The sequence below is a fragment of the Pygocentrus nattereri genome, chromosome 11 (assembly GCF_015220715.1).
Source record: "Pygocentrus nattereri isolate fPygNat1 chromosome 11, fPygNat1.pri, whole genome shotgun sequence".
In the NCBI taxonomy this organism is placed as follows: domain Eukaryota; kingdom Metazoa; phylum Chordata; class Actinopteri; order Characiformes; family Serrasalmidae; genus Pygocentrus; species Pygocentrus nattereri.
Genome location: NC_051221.1, coordinates 34,444,054 through 34,468,283, shown reverse-complemented (window position 1 = coordinate 34,468,283; position 24,230 = coordinate 34,444,054). Strand labels below are relative to the sequence as shown.

The 24,230-nt window shown below is 40.9% G+C and overlaps 1 protein-coding gene across 2 annotated transcripts; it reads right to left on the bottom strand.

Annotated features, from left to right (window-relative positions):
- Window positions 1-433: 433 nt before the first annotated feature.
- snx33 (sorting nexin 33) lies at window positions 434-23,971 on the bottom strand. Of its 2 annotated transcripts, XM_017714970.2 has the most exons (3): window positions 23,372-23,971; window positions 21,448-23,134; window positions 434-3,906 (listed from the first exon to the last, which is right to left on the bottom strand). In XM_017714970.2, exons 2-3 carry the CDS (start codon window positions 22,847-22,849, stop codon window positions 3,653-3,655), a joined length of 1,656 nt encoding a protein of 551 aa, XP_017570459.1. In that variant the 5' UTR covers window positions 22,850-23,134; window positions 23,372-23,971; the 3' UTR covers window positions 434-3,652. The 2 variants fall into 2 exon arrangements, with proteins under 2 accessions (XP_017570459.1, XP_017570458.1); XM_017714969.2 differs by having other exon boundaries at window positions 21,448-23,971.
- Window positions 23,972-24,230: the final 259 nt, after the last annotated feature.

The window sequence follows — 24,230 nt, the reverse complement described above, 5'->3', positions numbered from 1 at the left end:
TGTTGGATGAGGTTGAGATCAGGGCTAAGTGAGGGCCAGTCAAGTTCTTCCACACCAAACTGACCCAGCCATACCTTTATAGACCTTGCTTGTGGACTGGGGCTCAGTCATACTAGAACAGTAAACAACCCTCCCTAAACTGTTCCTACAAAGTTGAAAGCATACAATTGTCTTGGTCTGCTGAGGTATTAAGATTTCCCTTCACTGGAACCAAGGGGCCTAAGCCAACCCCTAAAAAACAGCCCCGTAGCATTATCCCTCCTCGACCAAACTTTACACTTGGCACAATGCAGTCAGGCACGCGACATCAGAGAGAAGAACGATTCGTCACTCCACAGAATATGTTTCCACTGCTCCAGAGTGCAGTGACAGCGTGCTTTGGTAGTTGAAGCATGGTTTATAGTCAAATGTGGAAAAAAAATGTGAACAAATGCACTTTTGGATTATCTCTTTATTAAGACATTCAGCGCATGACTGCAGTGGAAAACAATGCTCTTTTTTCCAGCTTTCCCCTAACAGAGAGTAATCACACATATTTTACTAAACAAACTCACACGTCCTTTCAGAGTCCGATTCACCCGTGTGAAGCCTGTGGTCCCCCTTACTTAACGTGGCTTTGATACATTCCTGTCTTTCTTTCTACAAGGTCAATCAACAGCAAGCAGTGGAGTCCATTGCAGTCAGTCCTATGGGCTTTTATCCTTCTCTCTGGCCTCTCATCTAAATCAGTCTTTTCCACAACCCGTCCCATCTTCAGCATTATAAGAGCCAAACTACACCCTGTCTCAAACTGTACAAAAAGGAAGAAGAGTTCTTTGTTTATTTGAGTCAAGATACAACTAGTAACACTTTGGTCTGTCAGCAATTGCAGAGCTTGAAAAGAGAGGGGTCTCTTTTCCATTACCCTGAAATCAGCTGTATTAAAAAAATGTGCATGCAATGGCCAAGTGGACAGAGTCAGCGCTGACTCATGACCTGTCTCCACTCCATGGCCTTCGGTTTCCAGAGGGATTTGTTTATCTGCCTGGATTGCCAGTAAAGAAATCCCCCAACAGATCGCACTGCTTTCCATTAACTACTGTACGTGTCATTCCTCTGCAAATCAAATAAACAGCTGGGATCAAAATGCTGGAACTTCTTATTGGAACTAGAACTCCATGCAAATCTGAACATTACATGAATGGATGATTCTTTGCATGAAAGAATGTATTAACTACTATGAGCATTTTGATGCTTAAACTGCATTACCGTCATATCTATGAAGATTGCTACCTCTCACACAAGAGACTATGATCACTGACACACTGGAATGGAAAATCATTGGTTAACATTCATAGCTAAGAGTTTGGTCATTACCAGTCATCCAGCATGCTGTCTCCATAACAAAAAGCATGTATAGGGACTCAGACCCTGAAATGAAAGCGGAAACCAGCTCTGTTTATAGTAACTGTAGACACAGCACCATGGCCACCACAATAGGTACTGGTGAAACTGGTTATTTTAAAAAAGCTGTTTTCACACCCATCTTCCTAAATTTTGCAGCAAAATTCGGGTTTTTGCCTCACTGTATTTTTTTTCCCATTTGGCTCGGTTGGTTTAACAACAGCTAAAGTTGCAAATAGTTGCTCTGTTACTTTTACATGTGCCTTCATTTAAACCTGGTTCATGACTGGTTTGCCAGTTAACCAATGAGGTTGCTGATGCCAAACATATGTTCTGCAATCCATGAGCCAAAATCAAATGCATTACTTGACTATTATTTTATTGCTTGTTTTCTGTCATCAGCAGCTTGTGCTGAAAGAATGATATGAGTGTCTTTCAAAAGTCAGATGATAAAACGGTTTCTATAGACATGTACAGAGCTAATATGCTGCTAGAAAAAGAGGAAAGCATGTTCTGATGTGGACTTCTCTACTTTGGTGTTGTCAAACATAAAAACGCATTCCCAAACGCAGGGGAACTAAACCAGACTTCGCCTGGAAGCGTTATTTTTGGTGGACCACAGCTCAGTTGTCTGGTGCAAACCCGAGTACAGATGTTCACACGTGTCAAAAAGAACTGCACTAAAGAAAAGGTTTGACAGGTCTTTACCAAACAAGGTAGGTATGAAAGCACTCTAAATGTATAGCCTCAATCTTTTAGCAGTAGCATTCTTGATGCACTGTTAAAAGTGTTCCTTTTTACAGGAGCACAAGTTAACTTGTTAGCTCTTGTGTTTGAGTGAGGGGATCTGTTCAAACCAAAAAGTTCAGAGATCCTCAACCATCGTCAGAACAGTACAGAAATGTGCAAATGACAGTAAATTGTAAATTGTGTCAAAACTCATAAAAATGACATGGATGTTAAAAGTTGTACATAGAAAAATACTACAAAAGCTACCCTCATCTCTAGCCTGAATCACTGACCATTTTCATGAATCTGACGTTTTTTGCAATGTGTCAAACATGAATTCATGAACTCACATTTCTGAAAAACAGAAGAACTACACCATCTAGCACTAAGAAGAACACTAACCCTATCCACTCTCCAATAAATTCTAAGTGGGGGGAAAAAAAAAAAAAAACCTAATCTATTCTTATCTGTTGACCAAAAAACATACCACTGAAAGTGGCATTCCCCTCAGGTACTTCTTAAAAAGAAGTAATTGGGTGGGAGTCCCTTTTGTGTTTGTCATGCTCCAAAAACAAAAATCTCAACTTTCCAACAAATACAGGCTGCATTCATAAAATCTCTCTTGGAGTGTCAGCATTTGTAAATGTATTGCTGTTAAATATTTATTCGGAAATTTGGAGGTGCTGTGCTCTCAGAATATTTCCCATACTGGGTTAACTGAAATGCTAGTGCTACTGGAATGTTCCAAGACATATTTAACTGGTAGACATGGTAGCCAGAAATAGGCAAGGCAACCAAATGTTAGTCTGCTGTCTGGGGGGAAAAAAAAGATAATAAAAGTAAACTTCTAGTATTATTTAAAGTTTTTAAGCACTTGCAAATGTCCCAATCATCAGACATTGGCTAAGCTAATTCTAGATCTGTTTAGTCTGAAAGAGAGCACAGTTTTCATTCATGTGGCTCTGGCACCTGCAGAGCTTGATCAATAAAGACGTCACTAATGGACGATAATGGCTTGCATCGAGACCTTGCTCAAGAAAAGCTACTCAACCTGAGTCAGAGAGGTCACAACTGGTCAAAAGAACAAATTATGACATGACATAAGGACTTACTTTACTTAGCAAATATGCTTAAATTAAATGGAATATCTAACAATATAAGATGATAGATACAATTACAAGGATATTTTTCCATCAAGGCAATGTGAGCTGTGCGAGTCCCTGGAATTCTGTGTGTTGGCTATGAAAGGCAGCCAAGAAAGTGACATTTTTAAGTGCATGAGCTAGTGCTCTGATTTTCTCTAAAAATCTGACCATATTCATGTCCACAACATATTCAGTCCAACCATCTCTGTAAAAGCCATCGACCTAATGACTTGAAATGACTGAATTCATGTGTTGTCTCTAAGGTGTGGGGCATCTTTGTAAACCTTCAAGATATAGAGAGATTAAGCGGCTCTGCGTACAAGCAGGACAAGCTCTCCACGCGGGTTAATGATGTTCCTGCAGGCTAATATTGTTTCCAATGGCTGGCTCATACTCTAGAGGTTGTCGTACATGTGGAGGGTCCTCTCCAGCTGCTGGCCCACACGCTGGTAGAAGGCGATCTGCTGGCGGAGGTAGGCCTGCATCATCTCTTTAAAGTCCACCTCCCTGCGGTGGTGGAAGTGGTTCATCTCTGCCTGCAACGCGAAGCCCACTGTCCTGCAGCGCTTCCGAATGCCGTCCGCCTCTTCCTGATCCATCTTCCCCTCGTCACTCATACGTTGTGATTCCTTTACCTTCGCAAACGCACCTGCGGTGGACAGAGTATGGTCAGACATGCATCTGTTAACCCTTCGATGCCTAGCACTATTATTGCCATTTTGTTATATATTCAACGTAAACCGCATAAATATTTAATTCTATTTACATAAAGTGAGTAAAAACAAATATACTGACAGAAGGTATTCATGAGCATGAATATGGATATATTTAAAAAATTAAACCGAATGGAAAATGTATATAAATAATCATGGCGTAGGTGAAGGAGCTTAATAAATTTCTCAATGACAACATTATTAAACAACACTTGCATGGAAAAAGCTACAGAAACCTGGCAAAGAGCTTAAACAATTCACTAATATACATTTGGAAAGTTCATGGGAATTCAAGGACAGGACAGATGCACCATGCAAAACTTCTCTCAGAGTTGCAGAGCAACTTGAAAACAGCTTTAACAACAGTTAGCCAGAGTTGCACAATAAGCAATAAATTACACTGCTATCATCTCTGTTCCTACATCCCAAACAAAACTCCTCTGTACAGATTTACACACCTAAAATTTGCAGCCAAGCTTTCAAAACTCTTTTGGAACAATGTACTCTAGTCAGACAAGACAAAAATAGGAGTTTTCAGTAATGATAAAGCTAGCATGTATAGAGAAAGAAGGGTTGTGAAGAGAAATGAAGTATGGTGGTGCAAGCATCATGATTTTGGATGCTCCTCTGCAAATGGTACTATACGTCAATATACGTCATTAAACGAAACATGAATATTTTGATGTACTGGGACATATTAGAGGAGAACTTAATATCATTGGGCAAGAAACAAAATCTGGGGAGCAGATGGATGCTTTACCAACACAAGAATCCCAAACATACAGCCAAAATAACTCATGACTGGTTTCTCTTAAAAATAAAAAAAATAAATAAAAAAGGAAAGGTCTCCTGACTTGAATGCCATTTAAAAAAATGAGGGAGTACTGTAATCTTGGAGAGTTGAAGAGTTTTCCAACCACAACAATCACATGCTTCAAATAAAAGCTGAAAACATTTTTTATTCATATTTGAGTACAAAGTCAAAAGACATTGTTTAGAAACTTGAAGTGCACTGGATGCCTATTAAATGGCAAAAACAACTGCCTGCAAACTGCAAATAATATATTTACATAATGAATTACATTTATATTCACGTTACATTCTAGATCAGCAGAACCAATTCTGCACTTCCAACAGCTTTGTTTGCCAATGTGAAAATGACAAAAGAAAACATCTGCATAACATAAAGGATGGAGCTTCTTTCCACAAACCAAGACTGTAAGTCATAACAAAACATCTCCTCTACTAAAAACTCACTAAAAAAGTGATATTGATTGAAAGCTTAGAATCCACACTTTCAACAGAAATTCTATGCTTGTTTCAATGAATAAGTGAATAATAATTAAAGTAAAATATGAGGCATTTCAAAGCATCTATGCTATAGGGGGTTATGCTGGAGAGCTAACACAATGTCCTGCAGCTCAGTGAAAATATTCGGTCACTTAAGGGGAACATAATTTGGATGGTTTTCTGTTGAGAAAGGATGCGTGGCATTTTTTAAATTTATTTATTTATTTTATTTTAACAGGATCCTACATGTCCTGGCTGCAGTGAAAAAGAAGGTGAAACAGCTAGACTGAACAACAGGTAGCAACAAGAAACCCACCCACTTCCTCCCCTCTAATGCAGAACTAATACTGAACAGAAAAGAAAAGCTGTTCCTCTCAGCATGCTTTGCACATGCTGCACAGTTCATTTTTTAAAACTGCATTTCAGAAAATTACACAGACGCCTCGACAACTAAATATCTCAAATAAATATATAAACTCAATGTAAATATATAAACTATATAACTTCAGTGTTTAATGTGTCCAAAATTTGTCTTTATTACAGCTTCCATTCTTTTAGGAAGACGTTCATCCAGTTTTCATAAACGTGTGGGGATGTGTTTCCACTAAGTCTAAGTTCAGTCTTAGAAGTTGCTTGCATTTTTTACTTTACACAATCCAAATAATCCCAAACACATTCATTGATGCTGAGGTCTGGTCTGAGACCTGAGTCCCATTTTCACTGCATCATTTAATAATTTTTCCAGTTTTGGAAACTCCTGCTTTTTCACCAATTTTCATTTGACTTGGTGGTTGTTTGTAGGGTTGTCTCTGACTTGACATGAACCCTGCTTCCTAACACTGCCATGAACATGTCATAACAGATTATATTGAGTAATATAACAGTGTCATGTTATCATTACCAGTAATTGTCATTACAGCTTGTGTTACATGATCATTTTGTATTCCAAGTGCACTCTAGTAAGTCATCATGACATCAAACACCATGACATACATCATGCCAATTATCTGCAACAACACTTTTGTCACTGGTCATGACAACTCATGACAGTATGTGACATCTGCTACAATATGTTTATGGCATGATAATGGCAATGTTATGTAGCAGGGTGCTAGTAACTGACAGGGTGATTCATGGTGATATAGTGAACTGTAACATGTATCACAATGAGTTTCATATCATGAGCTGGTTGGCAATACACAGCATTCATTATCAGGTTCCTATCACTAGTGCCATCATTAACACACGGCTCAGCTGGACATCAGACAAGTAAGCAAACAGGGTTTAAGAGGGCAACACCGCTGTGTGTTCTCTCTGTGTATATCTGTGGCCAAAGTCAATTCATTCTGTTTTCCACATGAGGTGTTGCTTCGTATCACCAGAGAATGAAAGACAAAACACAATCATGCAGGGCAGGGGCAGCATGTCACACAATGTCCTGCTCTGTGTAAGTCTTATGAGGTCAGGAGAGCTGGAGGGAAACAGAGTGATCACACAGAGGCTTGTTTAACTGGACTTGCAGGACTTCAATAAGCATTAGGCAATATGTAGCTCTTGGTAGAAAATGCAAGACCATGCAGATAAAGAAAACTACCCTCAGGGTAGACGGCCACTGAAACGTCCACTGGCCTGGAGTGTGTACTCTGTAAAAACAGAGCATGGCAGAGACTGATTTGAAGTGTCTGTGAAATTTGGACTGCTGTTTTTCCCCCTGACTTTCTATTGTGCTTTGATTTAGTCTGAATCAAACTAGTTTAACTTCTTGGACATGGAGCAAGAACTAATTATTATTTAATTCACCATGTGTGAGTAGGGGGGAGAGACAGAGAGACAGAGAGAGACAGACAGACAGACAGACAGACAGACAGACAGACAGACAGACAGACAGACAGACAGACAGACAGACAGACAGACAGAGAGAGAGAGAGAGAGAGAGAGAGAGAGAGAGAGAGAGAGAGAGAGAGAGAGAGAGAGAGAGAGAGAGATTAATTCCAGTGTAGTGTTTGGTCTGTAATCTGAAACAGGAAGTTAGACTCTGAAATCTGTGTTTGTGTGTGTGTGAGAATACATGCTGTGCGTGCGTGCGTGTGTGTGTGTCCCACAGTCAAGAGACTTTTTTCAGTCAGTCAGTCAATTCTCTATCATCATTTAATGCAATCCACATTTAACCCCTCTATAGAGAAATAATAGAGAGTAAATTCTATTCAGCTCTCTGGATAAAAGACGTGCACTGACTGGCTGAAGCAGGAGAGATATCAGATCTCTCTGCATGGGTAGGTGTTGATAACTGCCATTCTTCTGCAGACAGGTTTTGGACTAGTACAGCACCAGTACTTCTGAGGCTGATCTAGAACAGTGTGGTATAATTGTGTGCAGAATAAGCCTCGGAGCTGAGTTCTCAACCGACACTACAGCAGTGCTAAAGAAAGGCAGAACAAGTGAAACAACTGTTCGTGCCAAGCACAGCAGTGTACTGCTCTCCATCTCTCTCTCTCACACACACACAGAGAGGTCACAATGTTACTTCCCAGTTTCACCCTATTGTTCCATAATGTAATTGGCAAAAGCCACAACACAGCTGAGAGCCAATCCCACAAACCAAACATCAGAAGTCTATAATCGAGTTCTCTATTGCTAGCAGGGCAGGGTTCATCCCTGATTCAATACTCCAGCTTTAACCCTTACAGCTCAATGCAAAAAAGCACATATTTCTGTCTTTTAAAGGTGCATGCTGGCATAATAGAGATTAATATGTAATTTATCATGCTAGGCAATGTCCTGTAGCACAGCACTATGTTTCTCTGCCTCATCAGTTTCCTAATATTTTATCGTTTACATTCATCAGTGATTTCCTACTGCAATACCCAGCATGGATTACACAAATACATCCTGCATCCATTAGCAAGCCATGTGGTGTCAAGCAATTCAGACTGCTAGCCTAGCTATTGATTTGTAAGCTAATACATACAATCAAGCTAACATTAGTTTAACTCTGACACTGGTTATCAAACTAAATCATAAAGAAAACGCAGTTCCTTCTGTATTCAGCACAAAATGGACATGGCAGCCAAACTAGGGCTAAGCATCCAATTAGTCAGGTACCTTGCTACATGCATCTGTGGCAGCTACCGAAGACAGTTAACACAATTATCCCTTTAAATCTTACAATTTAAATTTTTTTTTCCATTCTCAATTCAACAATAACTTGGCCAATTTGTGTTGTAGTCCAAGTTACTGAATATTAAGCCTATGTAAAAATCCTATGAATACATGAGGTTAAATGACCACAATGAGTTATTTAACTATCTTGCATTGTTGTTAGCTACATGGGTAGCTTCTGCATTCACCAGAACATTCAAAACAGTCCACCCCAAACTTGTAGTCTTTCAAAAGTCCCTCATACATTCAAGATACATCGAAGGTGGTTTTCCTAATCTTTACACCAGAAAACTGCTCCAGAGCGTGTGTCAAGCTCCAGTCCTTGTGGGCCAAAACACTGCAGACTTCAGCACGCTGTCTCATTAAACACACCTGACTCCACTCATCAGCTAATTAGCAAGGCCTTTATGAGCTGAATTCAGAACGGTAAACGGTGGCGAATGCTCATCCCCACAGCATTTTGGCCTGGAAGGTCCCCAATTTGACATACCTGCTCTACACACTACTGAGGCACCACAGAAGGATTCAAGTCGACTGTTTTCAGATGCAGCAATGGTTCGATTTTTCATTCTGCTTGCCAGAGTTTTCCTTCAAATGTACTCTTCTCCATTAAACTCCAATTGAACCAATAAAAAAGTGCTTATCAATTCAAACTATATTCTGAATGCAAACTATTGTAGGGCCTTAAGCAAAAAAGGCAGCATTGTGTTCCTTTTATACACTAATAGAAAACATTGTAGCACAAAGGAAGCCCATTCAGCACATACTGATCCTTTTTACTACAGCCACATGGACATCCATGTGTCCTACTCTGGGGGCAAATTTGAATGAGTTAAATGGGACAAATTCTGTAACTGCATCACCAGCGAGACTTTGGGTTTGATCAATTAAACTGCATATTTGTAAGGTGGTGCAGATAACCAAACAACCAGCTCACACCAGCTACTACACACAAAGAGAACAGTTCCTCTGATTTCTGAGAATTTGTACAGTTCAGGGCACGCTGGATTCATTATGGCTGGCTGAGTTTAACATTCCACAGATCTTTCTGCCATCTCAAACAGCTTACGAATCCCCTTTCATTTTTCTTTGAAGAACAGTGTGGCTGTGGACTAACACCTGGCCTACAATCCCAAATTTAACCCCTGTACGCCTGACATAACAACGTGAAACTTTCATGCAACCTTACTTGCTTACTAGCACATTCAATGTTACTTGAGTTGCACGATGTAAAGCCTCATGCAACTCAAAGTTTGTTTGGAACTCTGTCACTGCAGATAAACATATAAACCTTGTGAAACAGCCTTTTGCATGAGGTCATAAATAACCCATACATTTATTTTCTGCAACTGATTCCATGAACAAACCAAAACAAAGTTCAGAAGTCTATAATCAAGTTTTATACAGCTAGTGGGGCAGCGACTATCCCTGACTTGGTACTCTAGCTGTAACCCTTATAAGTGTGTGTAAAAGAACACAGCCATATCTTTCTTTTATGTTGAAATAAAGTAAAACAGAAAAAAAACACTGCTTATTTGCTGGTAACCAGACATATTAGCTAGACTGCAAATCTTAACATGACAGCCATTCAAATTGCTGTTTGGGCCTGTTCTTCCTATATAGCCTGCTATATCGTGATCTATATTATGCACAGTAAGACCCCAGTTATACCTTCCATTAACATGCATCTTAGGTGATCCTATCATAATTGGACAGGTGAGAATGAGGGCCAATACACTGCTAGCCGATCGCTCAAACCACCCTCGGAGGAGGCCAGGGACAAATATGTCCCAGATAAACAGTTAGCGTCCTTACGTGTCCCTGACCGTAAGGAATGATTGCCCAATCAACTGCGTCATCAAAGCAGAAACAAAAACAGCTGTACAGCTTTTCTTTGTCTCCCCTCCTGTTTGTTTACAAGTTGTGTTAGCAATCCATGCACTCCAAACATTTGTAACAGCCTGTACATGTACACGAACAAGAACTAGCAATCATTTTTCATCTGACAACAAATGCAGCAAGGGACTGACGCAGTAAATATGTGCAATCACATCATAAGTGGTCACAAGACACACATTTGAGACCTTCAGATGTAAATGGCTCTCACCTTGTGAGCAGATAACAGGCCATTACGAATGGTTTGGTGAGAAATGCTGCATTGTAGAACACCTTATCAACTCTGATTTCTTTACGATGGTGGTGATGGGAAACAGGGGTTGCCTACAGTACAAATGTAGCCATTTTATCTACCATCAAAATCACCAGTGATTCTACACGTGTGTTCTGATTTTTCTTTTTTACATGTAATACTGATCATGGTAAAATGATAGTTCACTTAGGAAAAAAGGGCTTTTTATGGGACTATTTTGTCTTACAACAGCCTGCATGTACCTCTCCACCATGAACGCATTTAAAATACATGGTTTTAGACCAAAAGCTTATCGCTAAACTATCACAGAACAATGTCTTGGGCACCTTGCAACATATCTGTAACCATTTCGTGTGAGAACTTTCTCGGACAAAGCTTGTGAGCAATTCTGAAATGGTAAGTTTCTGCAGAACAGAAACTCAAACCACTCTAAAAGACTCTGTTTATATAACTATGCAGAAATACTGAAGAAATTGTGAAATTCCTCTAATATTAACGAGGTCTATGATAGATAAAATATGCTAACTACAACTCCTGATAACTACTGGAGTAGTTGCAATTTTTGAACTGCATAAAATTATGTTGGGCTCTATGAAAGTCTCACTGTGTAAAGCTGACCTAAGTTGAGCTCAAGTAAATTTCTGAAATTCTCATCCAACTGTATTTAAAATAGATGACATGGACAATTCCAAGTTTCCAAAGTCTAAGGGCCAGTTTCCCAGACAGGGATCAAGTCTAATCCTGGACTACACTTTCCTTTCAATGGAGAAAGTCCATTCAGAACCCTGTGTAGTCCAGAACTAGGCTTAATCTCCATCTGGGAAACTGACATTAAATGTTTTGCATGGTTCAAGAGAAGATGCAGAATAAGAGACACAAATACAACAGCAGAAGATAACGCAGATTAAAATAATCTGAGAGCACATCGGTTAGACAGCTCATCTGATAGTCATCACTCAGCATGCTGGTTCTTGAGCTGCTCAGAAAAAAAACAAACCCAAGTCAGGGCCTTAAAGGGAGAGAAAATTATACTCTTCTTATTTTAAAAAAGAGAGAAAGAAAGAGAGAGAAGTACAGGAAATAAAAGAAAGAAAGGTACAAGAAAGAATGAAGAGAGAGAGAGGGGTACAGGAAATAAAAGAAAGAAATAGGAAAGAAAAAGAGAACTACAGGAAAGAAAGGGGGGAGAGGGAGAGGGAGAGGGAGAGAGAGAGAGAGAGAGAGAGAGAGAGAGAGAGAGAGAGAGAGAACAAGAAAGAAAAAGTACAAGAAAGAAAGAAAGAAAGTGAAAGTACAGGAAATAAATCAAAAAGAAAGAAAGAGAGAGAAGTACAGGAAAGAAAGAAGAGAGAGAGGAAAAAAAAAAAGAGAGAGAGAGAGAGAGAGAGAGAGAGAGAGAGAGAGAGAGAGAGAGAGAGAGAGAGAGAGAGAGAGAACGAACAAGAAAGAAAAAGTACAAGAAAGAAAGAAAGAAAGAAAGAGAAAGTACAGGAAGTAAATCAAAAAGAAAGAAAGAGAGAGAGATACAGAGAGAGAAAGAGAGAGATACAGAGAGAAAAAAGAAATATAGAGAGAGATACAGAGAGAGAGAGAGATACAGAGAGAGAGAGAGAGAGAGAGAGATACAGAGAGAGAGATACAGAGAGAGAGAGAGAGAGAGAGAGAGAGAGAGAGAGAGAGAGAGAGAGAGTGAACAAGAAAGAAAAATTACAAGAAAGAAAGAAAGAAAAAGAGAGAGAAAGTACAGGAAATAAATTAAAAAGAAAGAAGAGAGAGAGCGAGAGAGAGAGCGAGAAAGAAAGAAAGAAAGAAAGAAAGAAAGAAAGAAAGAAAGAAAGAAAGAAAGAAAGAAAGGACACTTGCATATAAAATTCATTCGGATATAAAATTCATTCGGAGTGTAAATCATAACACAGGCAGAAAATCATAATGGAAGTGTGGTGACTTGTGCCGTTGGGCAGAGCGAACACTGTTCAGTGCATAGAGTCTGTCATCAATGTGTGTCTGAGTTTGTTTCCTACAGAGATGTATGTTTCCCATTTGTTCTGGTGGAAAGGCTATTAGATCTCTGACAGCGCATTCGGCTCTGTACGCTTTTTTTCCTCCCTCAGAGGAAAACCAACTGGCTAAGAGCGGCATGCAGCCTCAGTCAGAAACCAGTCTGAGGGAGTGCCCACAATCAGTTAAGATTTTAGAGGTTGCACAACTGCTCCAAACAGACCATTAAACCACAGACATTGTTAAAGCTGTAAATAAGCTATAGCGACAGCACCCTTAAGCAGTTATACTTTATGATATCTGATAAAAGAAAGTCAGGCTTTCCTAAGTGGTTCTACATGATGGTTCAGTGAAATATTAGGACAGGGACACTGTGGGGTAAAAAATTAGACCCGACAAGCTGCATAAAGAGCACAGATCAGAGATCTGACCTAAATGTAGCCTGACGGGCCTTCTCTGCTTCACTAGGCTTTGATTGATTAACATGCCTGCCACAGTAAGTGACCCATCACTTGTGATTAGCACTGAGGTCAGAGAGTGCAGACAGAACAGAGCTAGCCATTTAAAATACAGGCAAGCACTGCAGCTTTGGGCAGTCGTGGGCTGGAGGTTAGGGCCCTGTGACTGGAAGGTGGCCGGTTTGATCCCCAGTGCCGACAGTCCATGACTGAGGTGTCCTTGAGCAAGACACCTAACCCTCAATTGCTCCCCGAGTGCTGTGGATAGGGCTGCCAACCACTCCGGTCAAGTGTGCTCACTGCCCCGTTTTTTTTTTTTTTTTAATTCACTAGTGCGTATGTGGTGTTTCACTTCATGGATGGGTTAAATGCGGAGGTGGAATTTCCCCGTTTGTGGGATTAAAAAAGTATAAATTAACTTTATTAGGGGTGGGGGGGGCTGTTAAAGAGAGAGAATATACATATATATATATATATGAGAAAGAGAAATGTGAAAGAAAGAGAAAAAAAGGGGGGAGAGTGCGAAAGAGATGGAGAAAAAAAGAGCGAGAGATAAAGAAAAAGAGAGACAGTAAAAGAGAAAGATAAGGAGAGAGCAAAAGAAAGAAAAGAAAAAGAGGAACACAGAGAGAGAAACAGAAAGAAAGAGAGAAAGAAAGAGGGAAAGACAGAAAGAGAAGCAGAGAGAAAGTGAGAGGACAAAAGATAAATGTGCATTCCTTTTGGTTTGGCCTGGTCTCATGACAGACAAAAAGGGCCTTAAGCTGAAATCACACTAAGAGAGATTTATTTCATTCATTCATTTATGCATGTGTGTATAATATCCAATCACATGCAGCAGCTCTATCCGCTCTTCCTGCACGCTGTGCATTAGTGCAGAAGAGTGAAGCAGCAGCCAGAGACATTAAATTGTCAGCAGTGTTTTTAATGTGTCTAACAGGCCTGCAGTGCGCTGTAGAAACACTGCGAGGAATGTCAGGCTCTTCGCTGTGAGCTGGAAAAACGGTCAAATCTTTCACTAAGATTTATCTGTGAGCAAATAGCGGCGTGCAAATGAAAAATTCAACAAGGGCAGCACACAGTCCGAGAATGCAAACAGATTTAGAGGCCGGTGGAACATGTTTGTTTATCTTCATCAAAATACCCTTGGCAAGGCTGATATAAAGGTTGTGCTGTAATGAATACTGAAGTTTTAACAGTACAGCAAGCACCCAGGTATAAAACACAGCCCTGCAACTATACAATTACAGCCAGGTGACCTCTCAGTCATGCAGAGGAACAGGTATGATTACAGAGCACAGCTGTTCTCTACCTGTCGACCACTCACACACTGAAGCTTAACACAAATTCTTCCTGGCTTGGGTCAGACTCAGACCTACATCTGTTATTTAATGCATGACTAGACAAATTATGCTTCATCTGTATATTCCACAGCCAGTTCAGACTGGGGGAGTTACCTGTGGGCATTATGCAAGATTCCTCACAGAGGTTTTCAGATTAAAGAGGCAACTAGGTGATGAATCAAACAGACATTTTACCTATGCAATGCAGGTCTGTCCATGTCTACAGATAACAGTGTGTCATACATGGTCATAAAACCCACAAGCAAGTCTATTTGAGATTACTTGCTTTCTGGTCCCAAACTAGCATTTGTCTTTTTCTATAGTGTATCTTTGTAGTCCTTAGCCTTATCAGTTTGACAAAATCTTTGTATTGTTTCTTGTCTTTGGTCATCAGTGTTCTTTTACTACATCATCAACAACTACATCATACAACCACACTGTTAGCCTAGCCAGTCATCTATAAATGAATAAATACTACCAAGCTAGCATTAAAGCATTAGTGTACCTTTCACCTCAAAATCACAAAGAAAACAGCAATTCTATCTCTATTCGGTGGAAAATTCAGCCAATAAAAGAACAAATACTGAGGTAAGATATCTAGATAGCCACCTATCTTGCTAACTTTAGCTTTTCGCTAATCACAGTTGTCACTTGAGTCACTGCTGTCTATTATCTCTACCGCTTTGATGATATGAAGGATGTTACTGCACTTATACGGCTGAAAGATGCGGCATTAGAAGAAATGTTCCTTCTGAATTTAACAACTAATGAAATAAGACAAACAAATAAATTCCCACCCCCCAAAATCCACCCAGAAGCTATTGTTCTTTTTAAAAGTCCCTCCTACCTTCAAGATATATTATCAAGGGGGGTTTCAAAGTCTTTAAAGTGGAAAATCTCACTGTGCAACAACACCATCGTATTATATGAGTGAGCATCTTTTCAGCAGATATGGTTATACTCTATTATGGCCCGAGTATGCAATTAACGGCTTGACATAGTTTGGGGCAAGTGTGTGACGATTTAGGCATTCAGTTTGTACAGTGCTTATTGCTGTGGCAGAGGCGTCCATTAGCCTTGCAATGCAAGAGTGAAAGAAGTGGAAACAGCCTGCACTTGATTTTTACTGATTTCAAGCTGAAGACAAAAGAATACAAAAGGGAAAGAGGTACCATTACTGGTCAGTCTCGACCGCTTCGCTATAATGAAATAACTAGCTAGGCTCAATTAAAGAAAGAGATGCTTTTGAATCCTGATCATCTGCTATGCAGCAGTGAACCTCTGCAATAACACAGGGTCAAAATTCTGGAACAGAAACAAACTGTAGGTGTGGTGTAGAGATTACACACGCACTACGTGCTGTATACACTCGCTCTGTAATTCCTTAGGAGGCTAGGACTGCATGTTGTGACAGAATGCCTCTGGGCTGGGTGTACACTGATCCCATCCTAACTTACTCAACAACGTGTGCAGGTTTCACACACGCTAACCTGAGCTATGACACAGACACACGCACTTATCAGGGCTCTCAGCATGCATCAGAACATAGCTAGGCTATTTATTCTGTGAGCGTAAAATAAAAACAAAGCACTGTCTCGCTTTTCACTGCTGTCTTGCTGCCTTTCCCACCAGAGTTGTGCAGATGGAAAGGTCATTTGGCAGTCTCTCAGTCCAGTCCCCTCCCTTGACACAAAGCTCCATTTCCCCTTTCCCTAAATGAAAGCTGCACAGGGCCGTCCTAAACTCTGGCAGTGAGGCTAGTCTGTCTGCCTGTGTGTGTGTGTGTCTGGTCCACATCAAAGCCTCGGCATTCTCTTCCTCAGTGCCAGGAAGCCCGAATAAATCACATTAGCGCAGTGAACGCGTGGGAGCAAGAGTCAAAATGATGTCCACCTCTGCCAGGCTAATCAGGGGCTATTTATGAATAACTACAGCTTTATCAACTACAATCACAGAGCCTGTGCTTTATAGAGACAGATACTGCATTTGATACATTCATCAGCCTTAGCAGGGGTAAAGCAACTAAGAGTAACCAACCTGTAGTCCAACAGCCAATATAAGTTTGCTTCCTTAGTTTTGCACTGGAGCTACAAGGCTACACTGCATAAAAGATAATTTAACAAGTGAAGTCATCTTAAGTCAGACATATCTAATATTTCTCATTTTGAGATGGTCATACTGTAAGATTTTTACTTGTTTTGCCATTTTATTCTACTGGCAAATACATCTGCTTGTTTCAAGCATTACATCAAAACATTCTTTTCCTGAAACAAGCAAAACTGTCTGCCAATTTCTCTAGATAAAATTATTTAAAATGTAAAAGAGGTAAAAATGAGCTACATAACATTATACTATACATCACAATTAGAAATAGTAGATACACTGACTAGATTTTACAAGTAAACCAATGAGGAATTTTGGGCCGATGATATCCTATATTTTTTGTGCATATAATTGCCAATGCCTATAATTAAACATTGATAAAATGTAAAAAAATGGGACTAAATTCATCAAGATTTGCATTACAGAGAAATAAAGCATTGGGTTCAATTCCTCAGCCAGGCAAAACAGTTTGCATGTTGTCCCTGTGTTGGTCTGGGTTTCTACCAGGTACTCTAGTTTATTCCCACAGTCCAAAGACATGCAGTGAGGCCAACTGGAGATGTTAAATTGGCCCTAGGTGGTGTGTGTGTGTGTGTGTGTGTGTGTGTGTGAGAGAATATATAGGTCTGACTGCCCTGCGATAGACTGTAACTTGTCCAGGGTATATCCTGCCTTCTCCCTGATGAGCACCGAGATAGGCTCCAGCAGTAAATTAATAAGAAGCAGAGCACAATTTTAGTATTTTTTAAAGTAAATATCTTTCGATAACATTACAATTCCAGTATCATTGTGAATCCCCACTAGAATTCAGAGGTTTTCACTTTCACAGAGTGGTCTTTACCTTACTTAAGCCAACCCGGGAGGATCAATGAAAGTATAACACAGTCTAATGTAGCTAACTAGTAATGGAAGCCTATTGTGCACCAATTAAAATCACCATACACTCTCATACCTCAATGATCTCTAACTTGTGGTTTCTGACACTGTAGGACATACTGTATGACATACATTCATAAACATGGACAAAAGATGTCAGAAACCACATAAGCAAGTCTATTTAAGATGATGCAACAACTTAAACTACACCCCAAAACATGAAAGACCCCCAACACAACAAAATGATTAATAAAGTAAGTCAGTCATTCTTCGGCTATTTACATTCCACACACACACGCCTCACAGCTCTAGAAACATTTTGTTCACAGTGGCTGCAGACTGACCTGCAGCTTCAGGTCAAGGCTCCCCGAGCTCCAGAACAGATTTCACAACTATGGACTTGCTTGAGTAGTAGAACTCCAGTGAGCGTGCTCAAAGTGCAGTTTTTGTTTCCCCTTTGAACATTTGTTATTTTAACTCTGTTGATTAGCTCTCTTTGATCGTTCGCTGCATGGTCACGGTGTATGCGGATAAGGGAAATATCGGCTCAGATTTCCCATTGCTCAATCTATTTCTGCAGCAGCGGGAGATTGACACCAGAGATGCTGCGCAGGCCTGCTCTATTGTCTCCCAGACTGGCTTTCATGGAAACGAAACACCAGCAGGTGCAATTGTGCTACTCACAAATATAGATGCATCTCATGGACAGAGTGTCCGCTTCTAAGAAGCAGGGGCCGAAAGCTTGCTTTATGGAGGCAACATTGTTATCAAAGCCCATCACGACCAGAAAACCCCCACAATTCCTGAGAAATTCATAAATCACTGAAAAAACCCATAAGACTGATGATCAACAGCTTCAGCAGCGTGGATATTCCTTCCACTCAAAAAAAAACATTACACCCACCAATAAGCCACAATCAAGCCTATATCCACACAGCAAGTTACTCTGACACACTGTCAGAAAAGCTGTCTGGCTGGTAAACAGTGTCACAGATGTCTCTGTTTTATATTTTGTGGTCCTCCCATTCTTCCCCTGCCCTTCTTTCATCAATCCCATATGTGGCCCACACCACACCCTCAGGGCTTTACTCTGGGATTCCAGTAGTTCACCTACTAACAGCAGACCATCTAGAGAGGCCATTTCAGCAAATACCATACAGTTCCACAACTGTAAATGCAAAAAGACACGTTTCATAAGGATAAGTGAAACGTGATTCATTCGTTCTGTCCTTTTTCAGCGTGGCATGGAGCAGGACTTCCAGGAAACTAATCATAGGCATGAACATAAGGTATGATTACTGTTGTGACCTCTTTGGCATTTGTGCCCTAAAATATGAGCTTTTGTATTATACCTGTTACAATGGGGTTATTATAGGCTGGTACAGGCCTCGCTTGATTCATGGTATTCTATTCTTCTTAGGCTGGCATGGATCTGAATCCAGGCTTTGCAGAGTTTGGATAAGAATTCCCTTGATCACTTTTCCAGTCTTTAACTGTTGCATTGTAAATGTTTAAGAGGAGTAACAATACATAGATTATATCAAGGCTAGAACTCTACACAAAAGAAGAACTCATAGCAACTCATAACATATGCATAAATCCTACAATGCTGATACATTAAAGGGACCATATATATATTCCCCCCACTGAAGTCCATTGTATTTAAGTTTCCATACTGTTCTTTTCTCCATCCATTCTGTACCAAAAACAGTCAAAATTAATCTTTCTATTACAGTTTTCCAATTTTTCTTACTTTTAAGACAGATATATGTAAATAAGCCCTGTTCCAATTGGCTGCCCTGTATTGTGCCTCATTAAAAAGAAGTCTGGGCTGAAACACTGCTTATACCCTTAATGTTAATGGGTGGGGCTAAACTGATGTAGGTTTTTTGGCATCATAGAAACAATGAATTCAAAATTGTCTGTTTTTACAGCTTTCACACGTGGGCTGCATCTACTAAAGCATGAACAGCGCATTCTGAAACTTTGGCAATGTTTTTAATTCTATATCAAGCCTTTATACTTCAGGAGTAGGCAAACTGTTTTTTCATGATATTCAGCCTTTAACAAGTAGGCTTGGAACTACCTTGTGTAGGATGACAGAATAATCTAACATTTATTGGTAGAGGGTTATGAATGCAGACTTTAGCACAGCATAGATTTAAAATATGAGGCAAATATAAACATCAATCTAATGCCAACATACATCTCCACAGTGCAATTACCTGTGGATTCTCTACTGCAGAATGATAAAGCAGTTTTACATTGAATGTGCATTTTGAAAAAGTGCGAAATCACAAGAGTCACAAGTTGAATTCTACTCTATATCATGAACAACACTGCTACGTTTTAAATAGGGAGCTTAACCTAATCAGACAAATATTGTGGTCCACCTGAAAATGTGTTAGACCAATCAGAAAACAACCAAACGTCCATGTGCTGTGTACGTGACAACACACCCACAATTAACTTGCAAATTCGTGCATAGCATTCAAGCCTTAAGCCAGAAAAGTGCATACTCTGGTCTTCTTGGCTAAAAAAAACAAAATGCCTGGATCTATATTAATAGAAAATAATCACAATTCATATCACATTTACACAATTTAAAATCACAATTAGATATTTCCTCCAAATTGTTCAGCTCTATGACACTGATATGATTCCAATGCACCTAATGGAAGGTTGAGGAACAATGGAAAAATGCTTTATAGGAACCACATTATACTTGTGATGCTTCTGTGTCACATCTTATCAGAGGAAAGGCCTGGAAACTACTCCCTCAATAAGCCTGAACTCCAACGCAAAACTTGCCAAATATACAAAATCCAAAGTTCAGACTTGTCACTCATCTATCTTAATTCAGAGAAATCTTTCTTAAACCAATCAACTGAAGTAGCTGTAATACTCTCACAAAAAAAAAACAGTTCAGTACAAAACATCACATGCTGACTGTTGAAATCTGGCAATGCTACAAATATTCAAATACCGCGGATGGGAATGAGGGCAGCGCTTTCACAATCGGGGCAACTGAGGGGCAAAATAATATAACAATGCACTCTCTCTGTGAACATGGCTCTGCAGTCCCTCAGTGATTACTGGGTTGAACTGCTCATAAGACAGAACAGTTACTTGTAAAAAATTTGCTGTGCAAGCACAAACTCGCCAAGTTGGCAAACGCAGCGTTCTTTTTTTTACTATATATTACAGAGTTTGGAAAACAGCTGTAGAGAGCGAGAGAAAGATGAAAGATTAGTGCACTGTAGTCATTCAGCAAAAGATCAGACTTGACGACACCAAATCAACACCCTAATCCTCACATGCCTCATAAATGTGGGAAGATCTTTTAGCCTATCTATGATGCCATCATGACACGTCGCTTAGAGGCCTAAGCCGTGAGATTCTTCATCATTCTGGGACTGCTTCTTCACCACAAAATGCCATTTCCACTGACATCTCACTTTCCTGAGGTTTTTACTTTCAAGAAGTTCCCAAAATTTAAATTGCAGATGTGTTAAGCTGCCCATCAGCAATCTGGGGCACTTTTCCCAAAAGATCACTGTTAAATGGTAAAAAACATGCAATTATTACCACTTTAGTCTTCTTAACAGTGGTCTTATGGCAATCACGCCTTTAGGAAAGCCAACCCACGTATAAAATAATGACATTTTATTATTATCATGATCAATTTTATCATAATAGATATATGCTTTCATGCGCATATCGTAGACACTGTCAGTACTTAAAGAAAACTGACAAACTTGATTAAAAACAGAGCATTAGTCCTGTTTGTCTTTTTTAGTGAGGAATGTGAAATTGTGAATAAATATCAACATATCAAGTTTTTTAGTGGCAGTTTTGTAAAATCAAAATATCATGACACATACTGAACACCACAGAAATATCTTTCAGGATCGTGATGTGATATTTGTGCCATATCACCCACCCCATAGGCAGGCTTTGTCACTCACTTGCTTTTGCAAAAGTATCACCATTAAAATGATGGCCTAATCTTTTTTGTGCTGTTTTTTTTTTTACAAATTATATGCAATATAAACAAACACCTTTTCATGAAATAACTCTTACGTCTGAATTTCACATTACCTTTCTGTAAATGAATGATATCTGGGAAATTGGACAGCAAGCCCTGGTACAGCGATAGTTTGTCCAGCATGTGGAACAGGTCATATTTGGGCTGCTCCGCAAACATCTCCCCAATGTTCTCATACGTCCGTCCGGTGTGCGAGATGGCATTGTTCAGGGTGTCAGAGCTGCATGGGGGGTCCAGCATGAACGCCTGGCTGATGGACTGGAACGCGTTCCCTAGCCGCTGGAACTCCTTGCGAAAGCCTCCGAGATGTTTGCGGACGAGCTCGGAGGTCACGTGTGTCAGCTGCATCACACTGTCGTCCATCTTCTTAGCGAAGGCCTTGAAGGAGTCGATGCGCTCCTCCACATCCTGCAGATCCTGATGCTCGTTGGGGATGTGGAGGGTGAGCATGAAATGAGCCCCTACCATCTCGTCCTTCTCCGCCCGCCTCTTGCCCAGCTTCCACTGCTTGTCATCGCCACACATGAGGAAATGTTCAAAGCCCTCGTACTGAGATAGCACTGGGTGACTGGTCATGTGATTCATCCACAGGATGAGCCGCCTCTTCCTCTTCTCGATGAAGTCTTCCTCGAAGCGCCCGGTGGCCTGCTTCTCAGGCAAGTGGGGCACAGAGATGACAGTGAACTTGTGCAGCAGGCGGTTGTACAGCCAGTCAAAGTGCTTGTAGCGGCGATACACGGGTCTGCCAGTGTGACTGGGAGTGACTCGATAGGAAATGTACGTCTTAATGCCTTTGAACTTGGTCTGTTTGGTGGGGTCCTCAATGGAGCAGCAAAAGGGCTGAGGACTCTCCTTCCACTGAGGCCCCTGAGGGCCCATTTCTATGCAGTAGGACTCAGCTATCTTGGCCATCATGGGCACGTCACCAAGTACAAACGCCTCCACCCCTGAGCGCACGAAACTGGAGAAGCGGTTGAGGTTCCGGCCCACCATACTGCCTTTCCTGGAGCTAGAGATACTGTCCTGGCGCTCCATGTGGGGCTTGGCACGGTAATGCACATTGGGGTTGGGGTAAGGGGTTTGGTGAGCATGGCCGTTCGCACCCACTGCTCTGTGAGGGTCTTCGTCTTCGACCACCGTAGAGCTATCGTCCCAGTCATCCCAATCATCATCGTCGTCGTCGTAGCTGGTGGAGTGGAGGAAGTAGGGCGAGTCCTTGCCTGGTGAACCAGCAGGGCTGAGGGAGCAGTCAGTCAGGTTTGAGTTGGAACGCGGCCGAATGATCTCCACGTACGAGGCTGGGAAAAGGCCTCTCTCCCCACGACTGTTCTCCCCCCGCAGCCAGCCGTCTACAGAGTTCTCGTCAAAAATCACCAGCTCCTCGTTCTCCTGGATGCTGATCTCCTCCTTGTTCTCACTTTGGAATGTGTAAAGTGCTTTGGCTTTCAGTGACATTTTAACTTCTTCAGATACCAGAGAGCAAGACGAAAACAAAGAGCGTGGCACGAGATCAATTTCCTTTAGTCTCTCTAGTGATTCACCTCATCTCATGACTGTAAACAAAAACTAAGCAGACACAGCAGAACTCACAGCTTCACTTGATTACTGGCTGTAAAAGCGTCCCCTTCCATACCGCTGAACACTGTTGAAAATGCAGTCCGTTCACAAACCAACCTGCCTGCAAAGACACAACCCCCAAAGCAGGCAGCCTGGTTATGTCTTTGGTGCCAATCAGGTGACCTGTAACAAAAAGGGTCTAATGTGGAGATACAAAGGCGAGGGCACAGCAGCCTACAGTGTTAAATGTTAATGAAAACAGCCTGTGCTTATATAACAGTAACAGTCTGTAAGCTATTCTAGCTTTTGAGTGGAACAAAAAAAATACTATTTCTATTCACCAAACTGATCCAAATGCTTCTCAAACAGTTCAGTTCATCTGAGTGCTACATTTTAATATTTCAAAGCCAAAGTCCTCACATTCTCAATGCGTGAAGGTCCAGTTATAGTAACAGGTCCAGATCCAGCATTCGGTCTTAAATAGGAGTCTTCGCAAGAAACTTTCAAATCCAAAGGCCGCCTAAATCCAGCTCCCCTGTTTCTAGTCTAGCAGGCGAACACAAATCCTCAGCTCGGCTATTTAAACACCGAATACAGCTCGCAGCGATGAGCGTGCTGCGGGAATATTCCTGTACTGAGTGTTTACTGGTCGCCACAGAGGAGGAAGGAGAAAAACACAAAGCTCTGCGCCTCCCAAACACACGCGTGATATCAAAACATTATCTCAGCAGCAGCAGCAGCACAAAGGCACACAGACATGGTGAAGGCACCCTGGGACCCGAGCCTCCCTCCGTCACCAGCCCGCTTCATTTTACCAACAAAAACGCCGCTTTTCTCTCTCAGAGAGCCCTGTTCGTCCTGTTTTCACTCCCGCGCCTGTAGGGTTGGAGTTCAGGGCCCCGGTCTCTTCTCTGCTCTTCGGCGAGTATATCCCTTTACGTTCAGCACCGAAGTAACCCAACTCTTTCCATGACGTGAGACACGGACAATGAGTGCAGGAAAGTTTTTGTGGGATATTTTAGCCCCCCATTATTCCGACGAGAGGACGGGTTAAAAACTAGCTTTGTGCCGCCACCTGGTGGCCGCGCTGGAGAAAGACAACACAGGACTTTAAAGGGCCCATATCCCGCATTTTGTACTGGTTTTAGTACAACGGTGTGACGAAACAAAACCTCCAAAATGACAACTGTACTCGAGAAGGAAAAAAAACCTACTTTACTTTTAATGGACCCAGAGCTCATTTCCAAGTCATTTTGAGTCATTTCTGTTTATCCATTCA